The 23,298-nt window shown below is 45.5% G+C and overlaps 1 protein-coding gene across 2 annotated transcripts in view; it reads left to right on the forward strand.

Moving 5' to 3' along the window:
• Positions 1-22,553: 22,553 nt before the first annotated feature.
• The window catches only part of DNAJC11 (DnaJ heat shock protein family (Hsp40) member C11), a 66,329-nt gene continuing 65,584 nt past the window's right edge, over positions 22,554-23,298 (forward strand). Inside the window, exon 1 of one of the 2 annotated variants that reach the window (XM_082390684.1) lies at positions 22,554-22,730. In XM_082390684.1, coding sequence (XP_082246810.1) covers positions 22,659-22,730 — 72 coding nt within the window. In that variant the 5' untranslated portion in view covers positions 22,554-22,658. The remainder of the gene's footprint in view (positions 22,731-23,298) is intronic. The other variant, XM_082390685.1, reaches the window with a different exon arrangement.

A 23,298-nucleotide genomic window follows, 5' to 3' on the forward strand; every position in this document is an offset into this window, starting at 1 on the left:
CCCTAAGGTCAGCTGAAGGGAACAGAAATTGATTTCTTCATGAAGTCATCATGCCACAAACCCCTGGCCAGATGTGACCTGGCCAGTGTCCACATCTGTATCAGAGAATCCAAACTGCCCTCCTTTCGTACTTAGAAAATAGATTAATAACACTGCAAGCCGTGATTGCATTAACGGTGTCACAGCTGCCTGTCTGATGAATTGCAACGGGCAGTAGTATATACGGAAGTTACATTTTCGGAGTCAATGAGTTTTGATAATTGAGTTTATCCCTCTCAATGAGTACAGTTCTAGGAAATCTAGATAAAAGCGTTACAGGCTTTGTTCGCTTAAGTATGTCCTGAGCAAGGACCACTAGCTTCCTATGACTTTTTTGGACATTTTGTTGTCATTACATCCTGAATAGGATTTTCAGCAGAGCTCTCCAGCATCGTTTCCACCCCACAGAACGGTTTTTGAATAATATATGGAAAAACAAACAAATCACACAGGAAGAAGTCAGCCAGCTCTGTTCAGTGGATGCCAAGGAGGGCCTGGCCTTTATCCCTTTGTCATCCCCCCTGACACACAGAGTAGCCCCTGAGAGAGGGTCCTGGGGGGCACAATTTGAAAACCACTGCACGATCCACGATAAACCTCCATGTCTCTTTCTTAGTTAATAGAACGTCACTGAAGCTTCGGGGAAGGGTTGGACTTGGGTTGGCCTTGGCTTGGGTCTTCATAGCTGGAGGAGGTGAGCACTGCCCAGGAAGAGAATGCGCTTAGGCAAGGGGCAGGGATGGGAGGGAATCTGGGATGGGAGGAGCCTGGGAGTCGACCAGATGGGGGGACAGGAGGCTAGGGACAGGACAGGAAGAAGACAGACTGGGAAATGGGATGGGACAAGGACACAGAGGGTCTCAAATATCAAGAAATTTGGCCTTTGTCTTGTGACTAGTCGACTGTATTGCTTTGCTTGGGCCGCCATAACAAAGACCACAGACTGGGTGGCTTAAACCACAGAAATTTATTTTGCCACATTTCTGGAAGCTGGAAGTCCAAGATCAAGATGTTGGCAGGTTGATTTCTTCTGAGGCTTCTCTCCTTGGCTTATAGATGGCCGTCTTCTCCCTATGTCTCCACATGGTCTTCCCTGTGTGTGTGTGTGAGACTCTGTGTGTGTGTGTGTGTGTGTGTGTGTGTGTGTGCGTGTGTGTGTCCTAATCTCCTCTTCTTAAGGACACCAATCATATTGGATTAGGGCCCACCCCACTGACCTCTTTTTAGATGAATTACCTCTTTAAAGACCCCATCTTAAATACAGTCACATTCTTAGGTACAAGGGGTTACGACTTCAACATACGAATTTGGAAGGGACACATTTCAGCCCATAACAATGAGATTTATATTTGTATTATGTATGTATAAATACATATTTGGGGGGCTTTTAAAAAAATCATCTGGCAATAGGGCACAATAAATTGGTTGGCTCCAGGTATAGTGCAGAAGTGGAGAGAGTGAGACAGACCTCTGCAGAGCTGCAAAATAGTGCACATGCAATAAGTAGGGAATAAAAGGCAGTTGTAATTAAATGCTGCCTGGGATGGTGCAGTCCAATCCATAAGTACCACAGGAGTTCAGGGGAGGGCAGAAAGTGTGGCAGGGGGCTTATGGAGGGCTCACACCTCTAGCGGTGGGTGGGTTTCGGAGAGAACTGAGGGAGGGTCTGCCTTAAAAAGGAGGTGAAGGCAGAACCACAAGTACGGCCTTTGCAGCTGGAACCAGCTTGTAGACCTCCATCTGTAAGGTCTGGACAAGACTGCATTGCTGGGGGCTTCTCAGCCAAATTTATTACATTAGGAAGCTGCTGCTCAGAGCATGGTATTTAAATACGAAGGACTTTGCGCTTGCATCTTAACTGATCCCGAAGAGATGCCCGGAGTTAATGCTGAAAGAGAACTTGCTTCCTTCAGTGATTTGGGTTTTTGCCTTTTTTTTTTTCCTGTTGGAATATAGTTGGCGACCTCTCAGGGCCTCCAAATCCCAGCTAGGCACGAACAGCAACCCCCAACGGAGGATGGGGGAGAGGCACCTCCCATCTGAGCAAGTCACACAGAACCTAACATCCCCCATCATGGGTGTGTTTCAATGGGACTGATTTTTATAAAAGAATTTTTAGACAAGCTCAAATAACAATCTCAAAAATCCAGACTCTAGAGAACAATGAGAAAATGTAGAGAAGCCAAATATAAAAACACCGGCACACGTAGAAGAAAAGAAAAGAAAAATCAATTCACTTCCACAGATTACAACTGGTAATTCCCAGAGGGACAGGTAGATTTTTTTGGAAGGGAAAAAGAGATTACATTTTATGGGAAGAGATACAATAACCATTCTCTTCCCATAAAGCAAATGATGGAAGATTGTCTCTGCTGTATAGATACACAGTGCACATTTTCGGGATAATACTAACAGGAAATCAATAGGATCTTTTATATGTGAAAAGACATTATCTCTCTGGAATCCCAGCCTGGTTAATCGGGCTACAGAAGATCTTCACAAAAGCTTGCCATTCACCATTAATCTCGGTCCTGGGATAGTAAGTAGCCTTTAAATCCAGACCTTTGTTTATTTAAAAATTATCCCCATTTTTTTTTTTTTTTTAGAAATAATCATATCCAAAGCCTTACCCTTCCTTAGAGCCAAAGAGCCTTTAGGTCACGCTCCATAAGTGTCTCCACGGTGCGCCAGATGCTCTCCAGAAAGCCCCCTCCCGCCCACGTCCATGCCAGGTGAAGAGCCGTAAAGTTAGCCACTAGAAGTTTTATCAGGGTGTAATGTGGCAGCTATGCCCCAAGCACAGTGGGATTTATGGGATCTCCTGGTTTTTACCTCCATGGATCTGAAAGAGAACCAAAGTTAATATTAACAAAAAACACTTTGTGCTGGGGTAATTTTCCCAGGAAAGGTTTTGGTGGCTGGTGGGTTTGAACACGTATTATACACGCCCTTGGTCAGGCGTCTCATAATACCCAAGAGACTGGACATCCTTGTCTCTCCTCCCTCAGGAGGATGTAACCCCCATCCTGGCAAAGACTCTCATTTTTCCAAAAACTAATTTGATTGTCACAGGGTATAGACCCCACTCACGTCAAGTTTGGATTTAGCATTGGGTCTGCCCTTGTAGTAGTTTCCTAGGGCTGCCCTAACAAAGTGCCAAAAACTGGATATTTTATTTTATTTTTTTTTAAAATTTATTTATTTATTTATTTATTTTTGGCTGTGTTGGGTCTTCGTTTCTGTGCGAGGGCCTTCTCCAGCTGCGGCGAGCAGGGGCCACTCTTCATTGCGGTGCCCGGGCCTCTCACTGTCGCGGCCTCTCTTGTTGCGGAGCACAGGCTCCAGACGCGCAGGCTCAGTAGTTGTGGCTCACGGGCTTAGTTGCTCCGTGGCATGTGGGATCTTCCCAGACCAGGGCTCGAACCCGTGTCCCCTGCATTGGCAGGCAGATTCTCAACCACTGCGCCAGCAGGGAAGCCCATAACTGGATATTTTAAAACAACAGAAATTTGGGTGGAGGCTAGGACTCCAAAATCAAGGTGTCAGCAGGGCCATGACCTCCCTGTGGGAGGATCCTTCCTGGCCTCTTCCACCTTGGGAGGCTGCGACAATCCCTGGCATTCCTTGACTTGTAGCTGCATCACATTTCCAAAGAAGGTCACCTTGTGAGATACTAGGGTTTAGGACTTTAACATATCTTTTTTGGAGCACACGATTCAAGCTGTAACAGCTCTCAAGGAACTTACCTCTTAATAAATGCAGACTAGATAACTCCTAACATGGTTAGGTTAAATCAGGGTTTCTCAACCTTGGCGTAAATGACATTTTGTCAGGATAAGTCTTCACTGTGGGGAGGACGTTTAGCAAGCTCTCTGGCCTCTACTAACTAGGGATGCCAGAACACCCCTCCTCCCCCTTGTGTCTCTAGATATTGCCAAAAGTCCCCTGATTGGGCAAAATTGCCCCTGGTTGAGAATCACTGGCTTAAATGAAATGAAAGCCAAACTCATAAAGGCGCTTCAAGTAGACGGAACACGTGTAAAGAGGTTGGGTTGGTTATGCATCAATCAAAGAAGGTTTCCTAAAAGAGATGGACCCTGAGTTACTCCCTTAACGTCTGGATTCTTTCATTAAGTTAACAAATATTTATTGGGTGCCAACTATATATTGGGTGCTGATCTGAGCACTGTGAGAAAAGCAGAGAACCACATTGATTTGAAACCTCTGCCTTAAACATCATGTATTTCAGGGAATTCCCTGGCGGTCCAGTGGTTAGGACTCTGTGCTTCCACTGCAGGGGGCACGGGTTTGATTCCTGGTAGGAGAACTAAGATCTCACAAGCTATCGGTCTATTTCCGTGGGGAAGACCAAAAATAAACAAGGTAAATAAAATATACACAGTTGACCCTCGAGCAACACAGGTTTGAACTGCATCCAACTACATGCAGATTTTTTCAATAGTAAATACTACAGTACTACATGAGTCCCAGTCGGTTGAATCTGTGGATGCCCAAGCGGGGATACAGAGGGACCGTGTGTACCAGAGGGCCAACCATAAGTTACATGTGGAATTTGCGAGGAGGGTTGGCACCCCCCAACCCCTACACTTTTCAAGGGTCAAATGTAGTATCATAGATAGTGATTCATGTGAGTGCAAAAAAAACTAAAACTGGCGAGGAAAATAGGAAGTGTTGGGAGGATGCTGAAATTTCCAGAGTGGCCTGGGAAGGGCTCACTGAGACATGGATGCAAGCCTTAGAAATGGGGGACCAGCCATGCAGATCTGCGTGAGGATCATTGCAGGCAGAGGGAACAGCAGGGGCAAAGGCCCTGAGGCAGGGACATTCCTGAGGTGTCTGGACAACAGGAGGTCTGTGGACAACAGAGAGAACAGTGGGAGATAACTTCAGGTAGGTAACGGCGGGGGGACAGATGATGCAGTGTTTGCGGTTCATAGTAAAGACATGCTGTCACTCCGAGTGATGTGAAAAGTCAATGGAGGGCTTCCCTGGTGGCGCAGAGGTTGAGAGTTTGCCTGCCAATGCAGGGGACACAGGTTCGAGCCCTGGTCCAGGAAGATCCCACAGGCCACGGAGCAACCAAGCCCATGTACCACAACTACTGAGCCTGTGCTCTAGAGCCCGCGAGCCACAACTACCGAGCCCGTGCACCACAACTACTGAAGCCCACGCACCTAGAGCCCATGCTCTGCAACAAGAGAAGCCACCGCAATGAGAAGCCCGCGCACCGCAGTGAAGAGTAGCCCCCACTCACTGCAACTAGAGAAAGCCCACTCGCAGCAACGAAGACCCAATGCAGCCAAAAATAAATAAATAAATAATTAAATAAATTCATTAAAAAAAAAAAAAAAGTCAGTGGCGATGTGTGTGGAGGGATGATCCACGGACCAGCATGTTGGGTGATGTGAGATGTGGTGAGATTCCAAATGCATGTGTTTGAAGGTAGAGCCGAGTAGACTTACCGATGTGGTGAACAGGGGCTGAGATAGAATCTGTCTTTGGCTTCAACAAATGGAAAAACAGAGTTGGTATTAATTGAGATGGGAAGAAGTCTGCAGAAGGAGAAGGTTAGGAGGGAGTATCAGAGGATTAGGGTCTTTTAATGTGGTAAATATACGTAACAAAATTTACCATTTTAACCATTTTAAAGTATACAGTTTGGTAGCCTTTCATTCATTCATTGTTGTACAACCATCACCACCATCCATTTCTGGAACTTTTATATCTTCCCCAACTGATACTTTCTACCCAATAACCCCCCTTCTCCCCAGCCCCTAGCAATCACCATTCTACTTTGTCTCTATGAATTTGACTAGTCTAGGAATCTCACATAAGAGGAATCATACAGTATTTGTCCTTTTGTGACCAGCTTATTTCACTTAGCACAATGTCTTCAAGGTTCAGCCACGTTGTAGCATGTCAACATTTCCTTCTGTTTCAAGGTTGAATGATGCTCCACTGTGGGTAAGTACCGCATTTTGTTTATGCGCTCATTCATCTGTGGACACTTGGGTTGCTTCCACCTTTTGGATATTGTGAATCACGCTGCTATGAACTTGGGCGTACAAACATGTTTGATTCCCTGTTTTCAGGTCTTTTGGATATACATCTCGGAGTAGAATTACTGAATCATATGGTAATTCTTTTTAAGTTTTCAAAGAACGGTCCTGCTATTTACCACGGCAGCTGCACCATTTTACATTCCTCTAAGCAATGCACAAGGGTTCCAATTTCTCCGCATCCTCAGTCTGGATTTTAGCAGAGTGGTTGGGCCCGCTAGACCAATTTGGGAATCAGGGCCTACAGATGGTTGTAAAGCTATGACACTGGAACTTCCCTGGTGGCCCAGTGGGTAAGACTCTGCACTCCCAATGCAGGGGGCCAGGGTTCGATCCCTGGTCGGGGAACTAGATCCCACACGCCGCAACGAAGGGTCCGCATGTCACAACAAAGAGCTCATATGCCGCAACGAAGACCTCTTGTGCCACAACTAAGACTCAACACAGCCACCATAAATAAGTATTAAAATGTTTTTAAAAAGAATAAAGAGGGAAAACTTAAAAAAACAAAACAAAACTGTGACACTGGGTGAAATCATCTAGTCCGTGTCATGCAGTACAGGAGCCTCTAGCCACATATGGTCATTTACCTTTCTACTAGTTAAAATTAAATAAAATTTTAATTTTAATTCCTTAGCCACACTAGCCACATTTCAAGTACTCAGTAGCCACATGTGAGTAGTGGCTATTGTATTGAACAGCACAGATACAGAACATTTCCATCATCGCAGAAAATTCCACTGGACAGCACTGGTGCAGGAATATGGAAGATATAAAAAAGAAACATCCAAGCCCGGAGTCCCAAGGGTACTTCAACACTGAGATCTGTAGTGGAGCTGAATACACGTCAGCCTAAAGCTGGTCACCCTCTTCCCCAGGGACAGTCTAAGCTGTGCTCATGGTCCTAGTATAATTAATAGCGGCTCCTTTCACTGTGAAAAGTGCTCCAGTGTGGGTGAGAATATGGTCACCCCACCTACTCTGAAGTAAGAATTACCAGGAAGTGTCTCCTGTACAGGAAGGATGCAGAGCTGCAGTGACTCAGAATACCCACCTGGGCTGCCCCACCAGGTGCTCATCTCATTACTGGGAGCTATTTAGAGGATTGGTTAAGGTCTGCTTCTCCCTATGACTAAACCATCTTGGAGAAATCGGTGCACGTCAAAGGCTGTGCCTTGGACTTCCCTGCTGGTGCAGTGGTTAAGAATCCGCCTGCCAATGCAGGGGACACAGGTTCGAGCCCTGGTCTGGGAAGATCTCACATGCCGCAGAGCAACTAAGTCTGTGCGCAACAACTACTGAGCCTGCGCTCTAGAGCCCGCGAGCCACAACTACTGAAGCCCGCACGCCTAGAGCCTGTGCTCCACAACAAAAAAAGCCAGCACAGTGAGAAGCCCGTGCACCACAACAAAGAGTAGCCCCCCACTCGCCGCAACTAGAGAAAGCCCGTGCGCAGCAACGAAGACCCAATGCGGCCAAAAGTAAATAAATAAAATAAATTTATAAAAAGAAAAAAAGGCTGTGCCTTTGGTGCTGCAAGAAGCAGGTGTGAACTCTGGGCCCCTGTCCTCAGGGTTACGAGGGCAAGCGCATAGCCTTGGGTCCACTCCTCTTCTGCTCACTGGTTCTGATGCACTGACACAGGATGAGTTTAGACTGGTAAAGGCTTTGCCTCTGATATCTCCTGCTAGAATTTTCATCTCACCCACAGCCTATCCTGGGGGACCATCTGCTTATTCACAGCAAATCTCACCTCACCTGTTGACATTTACACGCACATGCCGAAACTAAAAGAAAGCCTGAAGAATGAGGGCCATGAAGATCTGGGGTGTTTCCATGCCACTCCATGCTTCCTTAGCTAGATGGGCTGGAATATGGTAGAAAAGCAGGAAGTTAGGGGTATGCATTCCAAAACCCCCTATGACATCTTCAGAATGAATGAAACTCCATGGTAGGCAAAAACAATAGCCCTTGTTTAATTCTGAAGTTTACATGCACATTGGCACCATTCTATCTCAACCTTTCATTTCCATGGAAACCATTTATGATGCTACAAAAAGAGGATTCTGACCAGAGTGAGAAAGGAGCAGTAGCAATGAAACTAGCTTTCAGATCAGCTTCTGGTAAAGGGAAGGACAGGAAAAAACCAAGGAGCTGTACCTAAAGCTATTGTTAGGGAGAATGATGGTCTCAAGACACCCAGGATGAGAAGTTGTAGCCCAAGCAGAGCCCGCGGACCCCAGAATTGATTCTGATGATCTAGGTGGTTTGGTGGTTCATCCAAAACTGCTTTATATTTTTGTTTTCTTTTCTTAAGAAAAAAGTATGTTTTTCAGTCAATGGCAAGGAGCTCTCTGCTATAACTCAAGCATGGAAAGTCATAGGATAGAAGAACAGAAGTCACCCACGGTATTAGTTTCCTGTGACTGACGTACAGAGTGTCACAAACTGGGTGGCTTAAAAAGCAGACATTTATTCTCTCACAGTTCTGGAAGCCAGAAGTCTGAAATCTGAGTGTCAGCAGAACCACACTCCCTCTGAAGGTCTAGGGAAGGATCCTCCCTGGCCTCTGCCAACTTCTGGTGTCTCCTGGCATCCATTGGCTTATGGCAGCATCACTCCAACCTCTGCCTCTGTGTTCACATGGACGCCTTCCCTCTGTGTCTGTGTCTCGAATCTCAAATCTCAAATCTCCCTCTGCCGTCTTCTCATTAGAGTTAGGCCCCAACCAAAATCCAGGATAATATCATCTTGAGATCCTTAATTATATATGCAAAGACCCTTTTCCCAGATAAGGTCACATTCACATGTTCCAGAGATTAGGACTTGAACATATCTTTTTGGGGGACCACTATTCTACCCACTACACCCACATCCCAGGAAACTTTGCCCGGGGTGCTGCAAAAATTCATTCTCTGCACCAGCTGGGTGACTCTGTGAGTCTTGAGGCTTCGGCCAGGTTCAAAGGAATGGCAAGACCAGTTCCTATCATTCTGAGACCGGGGCACGGCAGGGAATCTGAAGTGTTGCCATGGTGATTCCAAACCTTGAAACTTTGGTCCTTTTGTATTGTTTGCAAGGAACTAATTGCTCTAACATCACACGGCACTCATGAATCAAATAAGTGGGCTGTTTCTGGAGGAAAATCGTTGCTCAGAGTGGGAAATTTCGTCTTCATCGAACAAACAGAATCAGTGACATTCTTCGGATTTTTTCCCAAAGGACCATTGTCCTAGACTTAGCAACAACCTTAAACTCAAAACGTAATCAGACACATTTGGTAGAAGGGGAAAGAAGTGTTTCCAATACTCACCTCCCTCCACCACTCCAATTCAGAAGAGATTTTGAAAATGCTGGTCCCTACAGAAATGCTGGTGGTAACACAGACAGGAAAGGAAAAGCCTCTGTATAAATAGCTTATCATGATGGATATGGCTCTGCCAGGCACACAACTCATTACAAGGAGCTGGCAGAGGGGCCAGGCAGCAGGTGAAAGCCTAGTTCTCCAGGATACTTAACAAACTTGGAGAAACCCTGGCTTTCGTTCACCTTCCTGGGATTTTCATGCAGATAAGCATGTAAAAGGGAAGATTTTAGTAAATGCATCAGAGTTTCAGCCTGGACAGAATTTTGGCTAAAGGTTCTGTGGGTGATTTCCTGCTCCATGAATAAAGACAGCTGTGACTGCTCTCTTTCGATACATCCATCACCTTGTGGATTCAGCACCCTGCCTTGGTAGCGTGCTGGGGCCTGAACACATGGCCTTACATGGCAGTCATGGCACAGAGCCCCCGAGAACCCACCCAAAAGGAAGATGAAGAGGAAACCCCCTCCTTCTTAATAGCATTTCACAGCAGAAACAGTTTTTGCTCCTATCACCTTACAGACTGAGATCAGCTTTAAAATGAAACGTCAGGAATAGGAAAACAAAGCTAAGGTGGTCTTCAAACTTCAGGTTCTCTTTATGGAAGGAGGTTGTGCATTTTTAAAAGAATAGGACAATTAAATATATTATCTACAAAAATATAAAAAAGACCCCACCTCTGGACAAGGAAGTGATGCAGGTACCATTTTCCTGAAGCCTTTCCCCCTCTCTGTTCCAAACCTTCAAGAACAATTTGCTTTGCCCACTTCTGTCGATTGGGACCACAGGTCTGCCCTCTGCTGGCTAAGGGACATTTGAGCATTATTACAACCGGGAAGGGGATGGATGTTGGGTCCCTTCACCAGCTGCCTTGCCACAGATGCAGAAATGTACTTAATGTCCTAATTCATAGAGACTTTTTAAAATATAATTTTTATTGCAGAATAGTTGATTTACAGTGTTGTGTTAGTTTCAGGTGTACAGCAAAGTGAATCAGTTATATATACACATATATCCACTCTTTTTTAGATTCTTTTCCCATATAGGCCATTATAGAGTATTGAGTGGAGTCCCCTGTGCTTTACGGCAGGTTCTTAATAGTTATTTATTTTATATATAGTAGTGTGTTTATGTCAATCCCAATCTCCCAATTTACCCCTCCCCCTCTAATTCGTCCAGACTTTATCTCGGAGTCAGAGCTATTGAGCGGGCAATAGAATATTCCCTGCCTTTGTGGGTGACTGATAACATCTTTACACACCACATATCTGAAACATCATTACATAAATTAATCTGAAAGAGAAACAAACAAACAAACATAAAGGCAGTCATAAAAGGAGTCAGACCTTCGTTGGAACCCTGGTTTCGCTATTTACTTGCTCCATGAGTTGGGAAAAAGCACCTAACTTCTCTAGACCCAGTTTCCTTATCTGTAAAGTGAGGTTACTAATACTTACATCAGAGAGTTTTCCGAAAGATTCAATGAGGTAATGAATTGGTTGCCATAGCGTCTGGAACACAGTCAATATTCCATAAATGGTAACGTAAATATTTTTCTTTTCTCTGCAGTAGAAGCCAATGTCGGAGAAGAAAAGTGGGCATTGAGATCCTTGTGGTTTGTGAATAACATCGTCACCTCCAGCCTAACAGTCCTCGACCTGGGCGATCGTGTTCCCCAGGGGATTGTCGGCAATGCCTGGAGATGTTTTTGGTTGTCCCAACTGGGGAATGGTACCACTGGCATCTGGTGGGTGGAGGCCAGGATGCTGCTAAGCCTCCCACAGTGCACAGGACAGACCCACAGCAAACACTCAGCCAGAACCAAGTGTTATTAGCACTGAGGCTGGAAGCTGCTCCAGCCTTTCTAGAAGTGTCTTTAGCTTTAACACTGAAGAACTAAGGCCTCAGCCAGCCACTGTCTACAACGGAAGCTCAAGTTGAAAACTCATTCACAGATGTAAGCTACAAGCCCTCACTATGTGTCAGGTGTGGCCTCAAGCAGAGGTGACTCTCTGCTGAGTTCTGAAACTTTCAATACCTAACGGATGGGTAGCATTTCTGCTTACCGCTCAGCTTCCTACATGACACTGAGATCAGGAGCAAGGCCTCTGGATTCAAAAGCCACCCAAAGTCAAGAGGTCAAGACTCCCAATATGTATATATTCTTTTACCTTTAAAAATTGTGATAAATATACACAACATACAATTACCACCTTAACCACGTTTAAGTGTATTGTTCTGTAGTGTTAAGTACATTCACATTGTGTGCGACCCATCTTGAGAACCCTATCCGTCTAGTGACCCTGAAACTCTCTCTTCAACAAACAACAATTCCTCATTCCCCTCCCTCCAAGGACTTCCAGTATTTTTGTAAGATAAAATACTCATTTTTTTAAACTGACCTTTGGCAGCCATCTGGGTACCATAAGAGCATCCAGTCTAAGCAGACACGATTCCCAAGACCGGAAAGAGGCAACGTGGAAAGAACCTCCCTCCTTGATGACGTAGTGGAGTGGCTAACCCAACTACTTCCTGAACTGCCTGGCTTTGGGCTGCCTGCCATGTAGGATAATAAACTTCTTACCACTTGGAGGGGGGGAACTGTAAAAACAAATTAAAACAAAACAAAAAACCCCAGAGGTTTTTCCTTGAAGTTGGCACTTCATTTAAAAGGAGCCATTTCTTCAATCCTGGCCTGACTCTGTGGTCAAGGCCGGTGCCCACTCAACCACCCTTGGTGACAAAGCCCCCCTGGCCTGCCTCTTCTTAGGATTCCCACTGGATGGGAAGGGAGATGGATAGCGACCGAATTGCAGAGCCATGCACTTCCTGAGATCAGGGATGCTGGGGAGAGAGCTGGTCTACCCCAATTCGGAGGGACTGAGGGCTTTCCTTGGCATTGTTCAGCTCCCGGGGGTCCTTGACACTCCCACCTGAACTCTGTTCCTCTGCCTCTCAGTGGATGAAAACATCGCTCTGCTTCTCCATCTCCATCACCTTTTGCTTCCAGCTCCTCCACTCCTCCTAGTTTTAGCAAAGCTTAAATACATGCGTGTGCCTGAAGCACTTCTTATATGCCAAGTACACAATACTGTTGGAGATGTCGACACAAAATACACTTGCCTCGAGGAGCTTAGAGTCTGTAGAGGAAATAAATGTGTAAATGATGGAAATTTGTCAGTGGAATATAAGTGGTACACATGGGGAAGTACCATAACATTTTTTCGTACAAGGGGACTTAGATGAAAACTGAGAGAACACATATAGAAGTCTGTCTTTGTTCCCTCCAGAAATCCCAGTAAAATGATAATAAATGAATTAAACAGGTCCAAATGCATATGGACAAAATGAATGGGAGAGGAGGTGACATCAGACAAAAGGTGTCAACAAAATTTTGGAAAATGGAACCTGGAGGGACCCTTGGAAATGACTTAGGCTACAGCTGTCTCCACTCTGCTAAATGCCCATGGGGTACGCGAAGACAACTGGAAAGTGGGCTGGTTTGTGCTGGAAAGGATCCAGAAGTGGTTCATGAATTGGAGACTGGACAGGGCTGTTGATAGTGTATATAAAGAATAGTTAATAACCCCAGATCCCACTCCCCAATCTACCCAGCCAGGCAACAATAGCACCCCTACCCCTACTGGAGGTTTATCATCTGGTAAGAAAAGGCTTTGGGGTCTAGATACCGGAGCACAAGTAGACACCAGATGTTGTACTAAAAAAATGGAAATTTTGTGAATGTCTAGGTACTGAAATGCTATTCCTGGCCCCTTCCTCTGCAGGGCTTTTACCTATCCCAGGCAGGAGAAAGGAGGACTCCTCTCTGGGAAAACCAATCCACCTAAGAGAGGAAGCCTACAGATCTGACATCTGGGGGACCTTACCTGCCAACTCTCCAATAGGCCCACCAGAAGATTAGCCTTGAACATGTAAATGGAGCTCCCATCAACAGACAGGCAAGGATCATCAGAGTTATGAGGGAAGCACCCCTTCTCCGCCCCCCCCCAAAAAAACAGGAAAAAAATAACTGGGAGGAGATAGAAACAGTGAGGGAATTGAATAAAACTAGGTACATCCTCAGAGATATGAGGAGACAACTATTGCATCCATGAAACTATTATAAAGAAAAAAATCAGAGAACAAGAAAGAACTCTAGAAAATCAAAAAATGTTATTACAGACATTTAAAAAAATCAATGAAAGTAATGGTATTATTGAGATCTCCAATAAAGACTAGAAAGGGAAAGAATGGAGATTAAAAAAAGAAAAATACATTAGGAAATCAGTCCAAGAGGTTCAACATCACAATAAACTGAGTTCCAGTAAGAACAAACCAAGAAAATCAATGGAATTACGTTATCAAACAATCAAATAAAAATTTCCAGAAGTGATGGATAGAAGTTTCCTGGTTAAGAGAGCCCACTGAGTGTGTGGCACAATAATTTTTTTTTTTTTTAATTCTTGGTTTTTTTCGGCATGTACTTCAAATTTATTTATTTATTTATTTATTTTTGGCTGTGTTGGATTTTCGTTTCTGTGCGAGGGCTTTCTCTAGTTGCGGCAAGCAGGGGCCACTCTTCATCGTGGTGCACGGGCCTCTCATTATCGTGGCCTCTCTTGTTGCGGACCACAGGCTCCAGACACACAGGCTCAGTAGTTGTGGCTCATGGGCCTAGTTGCTCCGCGGCATGTGGGATCTTCCCAGACCAGGGCTCGAACCCGTGTCCCCTGCACTGGCAGGCAGATTCTCAACCACTGCGCCACCAGGGAAGCCCCACAATAATTTTTTAAAGACCCAGACAAGGTATATCATCATGGAATTTCAGAACACCAGGAATAAAAACAATATATCCAAAGGAAAAAAAAGAGAGTTACAAAGCCTCAGGAATGAAAAAGAATCAGTCCCATTGCTAGCGATACTGGGAACTGAAGATGGTAAAACAATGCCTTCAAAATTCTGAGGAAACATTTTTACAACATAGACTTTTATACCCAGCCAGACTATCTACCTATCAAACTAGCCATCAAATATAAAGGTAGGATAAGGACATCCACGTTCTCAAAAAAAAAAAACTGTGGGAGCAAGATTTGCTGCATCAAACCAATGGAATAAAACAAAAACAGGAAACAGGGCATTGGGAAACAGGGGTACCAACACTGAAGAGAGGAAAAGGGTCTTCCTGCAGTGATAGTATAGGGAAGATACAGGATGATAGCTTCGGAGCAGATTGTATGATTCCACATATAAAATTCTAGAAAATGCAAACTAATCTATAATGATAGATAGTGGATTTGTGTTTGCCGGGAGATAGGAGTAAAGAGAGGAATAGATTATAACAGGGTATGAGGAAACTTTTGGAGGTGATGAAAATATTCAGTATTTTAATTATAGTAATGGATTTATCTATGTATATATGTGTCAAAACTCATTAAATTGTTCACTTTAAATATATGCATTACATTTGCAACAACATGGATGAACCTAGAGATTATCATACTAAGTGAAGTAAGCCAGACAAAGAAAGACAAATATCATATGATATTGCTTATATGTGGAATCTAAAAACAAAAAACAAAAAGTGATACAAATGAACTTATATACGAAACAGAAGTAGACCCAGAGACATAGAAAACAAACTTATGGTTACCAAAGGGGAAAGGAGGGGAAGGGATAAATTAGGAGTTTTGGATTAACAGATACACACTATTATACATAAAATACATAACCAACAAGGACCTACTGTATAGCACAAGGAACTGTACTCAATATTTTGTAATAACCTATAAGGGAAAAGAATCTGAAAAAGAATAGATATATAACTGAATCACTTTGCTGAACACCTGAAACTAACACAACATTGTAAATCAACTATACTTTAATTAAAAAAGAAAAAGTATATACATTATACTGGACCTAAACTATACTCAATAAAGTAGTTTTAAAAATTTAGGGAAAAAAATTTAAGAAAATGAGAGAATTAGTGAAGTGGAAGATTGGTCAGAGGGAGCAATCCACAAAGAAGCCATAGTGATAAAAAGAAGGAAGACAGAAAAGAGAGAATACACTGAGACGGTGTGATTGGAGTCCCCAAAAGAGAAAAGAGAAACACTTCACAACAGCAATAGCAAAAGCCTAAAGGAAGTGAAATGATATTGCCAAAGTGCTGGAAATCAAAATAACTGCCAAACTAAGCTTCTCTACCCTGAGAAAACATCCTTCAATATTAATGACTTCAGATAGAGAGATTTTCAGAAGAACAAACGCCAAGAGAGTTCTCAACAACAAACCCACACTCAAAGCAATTCCACAGGGACTTCCCTGGTGGCGCAGTGGTTAAGCATCCACCTGCCAATGCAGGAGACACAGGTTCGAGCCCTGGTCTGGGAAGATCCCACATGCCGCGGAGCAACTAAGCCTGTGTGCCACAACTACTGAGCCTGTGCTCTAGAGCCCATGAGCCACAACTACTGAGCCCATGTGCCACAACTACTGAAGCCCGCACGCCTAGAGCCCATGCTCCACAACAAGAGAAGCCACCGCAATGAGAAGCCAGCGCACCGCAGCAAAGAGTAAACTCCGCTCACCGCAACTAGAGAATGCCCGCACGCAGCAACGAAGACCCAACACAGCCAAAAATAAATTTAAAATAAATAAATAAATTTTAAAATTTAAAAAAAGAAAGCAATTCCACAGGGTGTTTTTTAGACTGAGGTTCATTGACCCTACATGGAAGCTCAGAGATGCAGCAAAGGCAAAGAGCAAAGAAGTTCAATATTTTTTTTTCTGGCTAGAACCAAGGATCCATGAAGGAAAGTCAGGAGGTGGAAGGCTGAAAGATCCATGAACCCAGAACACAAAGGTCCTGAATCCCAGGCGAGAGGAAGAAGAAAGGGAGATCAACACAGAAATATGGAAGTTAAGCGAGAGGAAAAGTCAAGCCTTCAAGGACGGACGGAAAAGTTACAACGAAGAAGGTGAGTAACATTGAAATACTGGCTAGAGTCCAGACAGACGGTGATTCAACGAAAGCCATTGGGTTTGGGGTTCAAGAAGCCATAGGAATCTCTGAGAAGAGAATTTTAAGGAAATGATGGGGATGAGAGCCTGATTGCATAAATGAAAGAGTGAGCAGTAAAGGAAGCAGAAACAGCAGGTGCCATTTCCACGGGGAGACCTAACAAAGACCTACTTCCCCAAAATAGAACTCTTGGTTACTCCCCTTCCAAGCCTGCCTCTTCCATAGTCTTCCATACATGGCCTTACTACCCAGTAGCTCAAGCCAAAATGCAGGCATAACCATTTATTCCTCTCTTTCCCCCATACCCCAGCCCCAACCAATCAGCAATTCCTGCTGACTGAGGTCCAACTTGCATTCTACACCTGACCATCCCATTGCTTAGTCCAAGTCCGAGTCTACCATCTTCTCTTCCCGGAATAACCTTGAACAGGATAGGGGTGAGGGGATGCTTTCATTCCTACCCCCTCTAACCCAGTCTCCCTAAAGTGATCCTTTGGGGGGGAAAATCAGACCATGTCTCTTCCCTGCTTAAAATCCTTCAATGCTCCCCATTGTGGTCAGAATAAAGCTTAAATTCCTGACCACCCCCCTCCCCTCCATGAGCCCCCCCCAACCCCGCCCAACTGAGCCTCTCCATCTCTTCCGACTGTCCTCCCCCACCTGCACCAGCTTCGTGCTCGCTGGCTCTCTCTCCCCATCCCTGGAGCACACCAAACTTGTTCTTGTCTCCAAGCCTTTGCACTGGAAGTTTCTTCCTCTGGATCTTGCAAAGCCAGATCCTCCTCGTCATTTGGTTCAAAATTACCTCCCCAGATAAATCTTCCATAACCAGCCCACTTCACATGACCTACCTCCACCTGAGACGTTCCAGTATCACATCACTGTGTTTTATTTTACTCATAGTACTTATCTGTAGTCATCTTGCTGATCAACTAACTTGTTTATTGTCTGCGCCCCTCCCCCACACATTGGAGTGTTAATTCCACTAGAACAGAAATCGCTTCCCTCTTGCAAATTGCAGAAAGGCCAATGCCCATTCCTGCATATTGTCTCAAAATTAAAGATAAGCTGAATAGACACTGTGGGGGAAGGTACAGGGTATTATAAGAGATGAGCATAATAGGACTGCCAAGTAACACTGGGGGCCAGTTAAAGTCAGATAATGAAACCGAGCAGGACCCCGTGGGGCTCCTGGGCACGGGAGCCTTTCTGTTCAGCCTCGATGACCTTCCCTGAGTTCCAAAAGGCAGATTCAAACAATTGCTCATCAGGAAAGGGAGGGGATGCAGAGACAAGGGAGGAGCAGCCTTGGGGCAGGGTCCTGGGTCCCCCTCAAGGGATGCACAAGACAATATCTTTGAACCCTTTATAGAACTAAAACCCCCAACAAATGGAAGATGTCTGCAATTCTTCGTTCCAGAGAAGACCACCTGAGGCCAGATTAAAGAAACCAGAGAAGTTTATCAAGAGATTACCTGAAAAATAAATAAATAAAATAAAAGAGATTACCTGAGACCAGATTAAAGGAGTACAGGTCCTGCACACACCCTAACCCTTATCAGTAACCCCACCCTTGAACCGTTGCTATAAAACTCCACACCAAGAATGCTTTGAGGTCGTTTAGATTGTTTTTAAAACTGCTTGGTCCTTACATGAAAAAAAAAAACGTGTTATGACTTTGTGGTGCTAAGGATTGATGTTGAAGGTTTATTCAGTCTACAGTCAGGTGATACTAAATTTTATTTTGGGATGTTGGCATTTTAGGAAGATTTAAAGTTGAGGTAAAAATCTTTAGCAGACAAGATAGCAAACCCTCCTTATTCATGTAAAATTTTGAATACTTGTATCCTCTACTATTTTCTTTAATTATTGGTCAGAGTTAGGCCAGATTATTCCATTCTAAATGAAAGTTAAGCACTTTGGCCATTTGTTTTCTTAACAAATGCTAATCAAGTGAAAGAATAAGTATGACTAATACTAGTGTATCTATCGAATGTTTATGCTGTTTTATACATTTTGTGAGAAATTTTTGTTAATACCACAATTAGGGAAATAAAGATTTAGTAAATTCTTAAAAAAAAAAAACTCCTCAACAAATCCTGCCAGGTTGGGACACACAGTTTTGAGAGGCACGAGCCCGCCGTGTCCCCCTTTGCTTGGCAAGTCAATAAAGCTGTTCTTTGCTACTTCACCCAAAACTCTGTCTCCAAGATTTGATTCGACACCGTTGCACAAAGGTCGAGCTTTCAGCATCAATAAGCATCAACTTTGCATCTTCCAAGACTTTCCTCAGCTACTCTCGACAGCCTGGGAGGAATGTGGAAAGGTAGATAAGAGAGACAAACTAAACTGGGAATGGATGTGATGGACAGAGCCAAAGGCCAAAGGATTATGACATCACTGAACAGCCGAGAAAGCAGATTGGAATGGGACCCCAGCTGGGAGCTGACGGATTAGGATAGGTGAACACATAGGGACCACGGACGTGAAGTTGCAAACAGCCGGGAAAACCAGTAAGTACCACGGGCACAACAAATGGATGACATCGTAGGTGGAATGTTGAGTTGCAAAGGCAGAAGGTCTGAATTGGAGATTTTGGAGACGCATACTTTGACAGGAATGGCAAGGTCTAAAACGGGTGAGTCCCGAGGCCTCCAGTCTATCCCTGAACTGCTGCCTGCGCCTCCTGCCACGCTGCCGAGGCTGCCCTATCTCACTCAAGCAGGTGTGGATCTTCCTCTGGGTGACTCGACCCTCCTGCAATTATCATCTTGGCTAAAGAGGAAGATGACGAGTCACTGAAATGCTGAGGGAAGAGATAACATCAAGAAAATTTAATTCTTCAGTGCCTGCAGCCTTCTTTTCTTTAGCTAAGGTTTTTTTCTTTTCTTCTTAACTCCTCTTAACAGGGTTATCAGAGCTCACGAGGGGAGAGGGAGAGCAAGGCTATGAATGGCTGGCAAGGAAGCATGACAGTCCAATCCGGGCTCAGTGACAAGAGAGTAAGCAACAGATTATAGGTGACTTTTCCTCCTGAATTACAGAGACGGGGGTGCAGATTCAGGCTGCTTCACCTCATCTCTCCGTAGCATCACTCAAGAAAAGGGGAAGGATTGTAGGGTTTCTAGTTGAGGCTGCCAGATGCAGGACATATAAAAATACAGGACACTCAGTTAAACTTGAACTTCAGATAAACAATGAATTTTTTTTAGTATATGTGTATGCCCCATGCAATATTACTAGCAATTACTCATTGTTTATCTGGAATTCAAATTTAATGGGCATCCTGTATTTACTCTGGGAACTCTAACCCTACATGCTAGATGGGAGGGCCCAGGGTCGAGCCCTTAAACAGAGGAAACTTCCTGAGTGGCTGTGCTGAGAGGCCAAATGTTCTGGGGTCGTTCTGAACATGATGATGGTAGAGGTGAACGTCCTTATATTTACTGTTTAACAATGAGAGAATTCAATAACAATTATGAAACCGCACAACTCAGGTTGGGACTTGAACCCAGGCAAAACTCGGATCTGGGACTTGAACCCACTGACTTTTAAGTAAGATCACACACCTGGTGTCAGGACTTAATGAAGTTCAGGTTCTTTATGTCTCAGCAGAAGGAATTCAGTGCAAGGCAAAGTGGTAGGTAAGAAGTGGATTTATTTAGAGACATACACATTCCAGAAACAGAATGCAGTCCATCTCAAAAGGCAAGAGCGGCCCTGGGAGAAACACGCTCTACAGAGTTTGAGCCATCTCAGAAGTCGAGAGGCCCCCAAATATGGGGTAGTTAGTTTTTATGAGCTGGGTAATTTCAGAGGCTAATGAATGGAAGGATTATTCCAACTCTTTTGGGGAAGGGGTGGGGATTTCCAGGAATTGGGCATCGCCCACTCTTGGCCTTTTATGGTTGGCCTCAGAACTGTCATGGCACCTGTGGGTGTGTCATTTAGCATATGCTAAGGTATTATAATGAGCAGATAATGAGGATCAAGGTCCACTGGAAGTTGGATCTTCCGCCATCTTGGACCTAATCAGTTCCAAGCAATTTTTGTGATATCCTCAACGACTATGTTATTCTTTTAAAGGTTGTGCCCTGCCCCCTTCCCTCCTGTTTCAATTATATATACATGTATAATACATACACACATACATATACTTATATGAATGTATTACATATTAGGCTTTGCAGCTAAGTGACAAATTGCTTTGCGGCTTTACCCAATAAAAAGAAAACAAAAGTGCAAGGAAGTGAGTTAACGTGGCTGAGTTTTGTCACTTGCTCTGGTGTGAGTAGTTTGTTGGACGTGTGTGTTAACTTAGAAATTTGTACTGCTCCTGGTTTTCATTATCTTGCCCACCATAGATTAGGGTTTTGGAGGGGAGAAACAAGAGAGCCAACCTCCAAAGTAAATATATTCTCAAGCCTGTGAGGTATCTAAGTTTATTTCCCATTTTTCACAACCACTTTCCAAGTAACCATAATACAAAATACTGTGGGCCCAAGAGAGGACAAAAACGCAGAGCATCCCTGAGTCACTATTTATTTTGTTAGAGTGGTGATAAAAACCAGGTCATTCTCAATCATAGCAACACAGACCTGGGCGTTCTGAGACATATGTTACGTTACCTTACGTTCACGTAATTCCTAGAGGCAGTGTTTTCCAAAGCAGAGGGAAGATGGCAAAGGACTTCTCTACCCAGCTGAGCATTATGGCCCAATTAATGTCTACAAACCGGAGGAAAAAAGGAATACCATAACGTTGTAGTTTTCCCCCCAGCCTCTCGGTAAGAAATTCTTAAAAACCAGCAAATGTCAGCGTGCAGTTTAGCCTTCATCACTGCTCTGCAACGGAGAAAAAAGGAAAAACCATAAAAAAAAAATTGCTGGAATAGCTGATGGAATATGAGTGTCTGTGAAAGAAAGCTGTTGTGAGGAAACCTCACGCAGATAAAGAAAAAGCTCTTAATTTACAACCTGGGCTGACAGTCTGTTCCACACTGACTCAACACTCTTGAATAACCAGTCTCAGCACACCTAAGTGTCTCATGTCAGAAGATCCTTAAGAGGGCTGGGCAACTTGGAAGGGACCATACACAGGCCCAGGTGGTGCACATCTGGTCAAAAATTAGCAAGAGAAAGAAATCAACTTCTCAAATCCACAGACAGGTGTTTGGGGCTTCCCAGGAGACCTGCTTAGGAAGGGCAGCAGGGATGGTTCTAAATCGATGGTTTACAAACCTTACTGAGAATTAATGAAGAATTGGTACAGGGCAGCAGGAACCAAACCGGTGACAAGACCATGGGAGCTCTCCTGTCCACCTCCTCTTGATAACTGCATCATGTAACCGAGACATCTTTAACAACCCACCAAGCAGCAGGCACCAGAGTGAAATCAATCAGGCTCCAACGCTAAATTATAAGATAGAAATTTACAAGAGAACAGCTCTGTGATAGGGTCTGTAGGTATATAAGCCGGCCAGAGACAATTATAGTGGGAACCCAATGGCTACTGCCTCCTCATTTAAGCAGCAGAAAAATGGCCAGGTGCCCCTAAATACAGTGCAATAATAAAAAGTTAAAATGAGGAGGCCCGTCCTCTGGGCAGGGTTCCGGGTGGTCAAGAGAAAAGGCGAAGACCACTGAGGCAGGAACACATGACATTCTGGAAGCTTCCTGTGACAAGTCAGCAAGTGGGGCCTGGAGTAGCCTCCCGCGGGGGTTTGGGGGGCGGTGCTGGCGAAGCGGCCCAGGTGGGGCTATATTTGGGATCCGGATGCGCCCCGCCCTGGGGGCCGGCGGGGGAGACAGGGGGTGTAGCAGGGGCCTATCTCCCCGGCGCCCAGACGGTGACGACCCCCGGGTGTGACCGCAAAGTCGTCCTCTCTAGCCCGGGCACAGCCCCAGGGCACCCTGGCTGGGCTTTAGATCCGCGCGTAGCACATGGAAGGGCCCGAAGCGCCGCGTCCCGCCCCCGGCCGCGCGGGGGCGCAGGGCGCAGGCGCGCTTCTTCCGGGCTGGGCGGTGGCGGCGCGACTCCGGGCCGCCAGGGGCCGCTGTGGAGCGGCCTCACGGGCCCACGCTGTCTGGACAGCGAACGGCCGGTCCCTCTTGAGCACGGCCTTGCCGGTTTGGCGGGGTGAAAGGTTGCGAAGATGGCGACGGCCTTGAGCGAGGAGGAGCTGGACAATGAAGACTATTACTCGTTGCTGAACGTGCGCAGGGAGGTGAGAACTGCGGTGGGCCGCCGTCGGCGCTGAGGCTGGGCCGGGTTGCTCAGGGGGGGCCGGGCTGGCGGCGACCGCCCCGTTCCCGCCTCGGGCGGCCGGAGCCTGGCGGGGAGGCCGCGTGACCCCGGCTGACGTCCGCGATCGCCGGCCGGCTGGACTGTCCCCACCGCCCTGATCCTTGCGCCGGGGTTGCTCTGGCCGGCCTCTGCCCCAGCTCTCCGCGGCCGGTGCGCCGCGTGCGCTGTGTCAGGGCAAGGCCAGAGGCCCCCGCGCCCCCAGGAGGGAACAGGGTTCCCGAGGTGGAGGTGGAGTGGGGGTCCAGGTTCTCCGGGACCCGGTGCCACGCTCGGCTCACACACCCGCCCAGGCCCAGGGGCTGTGTCATCGCCCCCAGCCCGCAGGGTGGGAAACCGAGTCTCAGGCACCAAGGTCAAGGCTACCCGGGAACCTCCCCAGGACTCTGTCCGGTCCCTGAGTCTTCCATGGGGACATCCCGCCTCTGAAGTGAGTCCAGGTTCAGAGGCAGGTGTCTTGTGTCCTCCTTTTGTGCAGCTGTCCAGAAATT

The sequence above is a fragment of the Balaenoptera borealis genome (assembly GCF_965194805.1).
Source record: "Balaenoptera borealis genome assembly, chromosome: 1".
Taxonomy (NCBI): domain Eukaryota; kingdom Metazoa; phylum Chordata; class Mammalia; order Artiodactyla; family Balaenopteridae; genus Balaenoptera; species Balaenoptera borealis.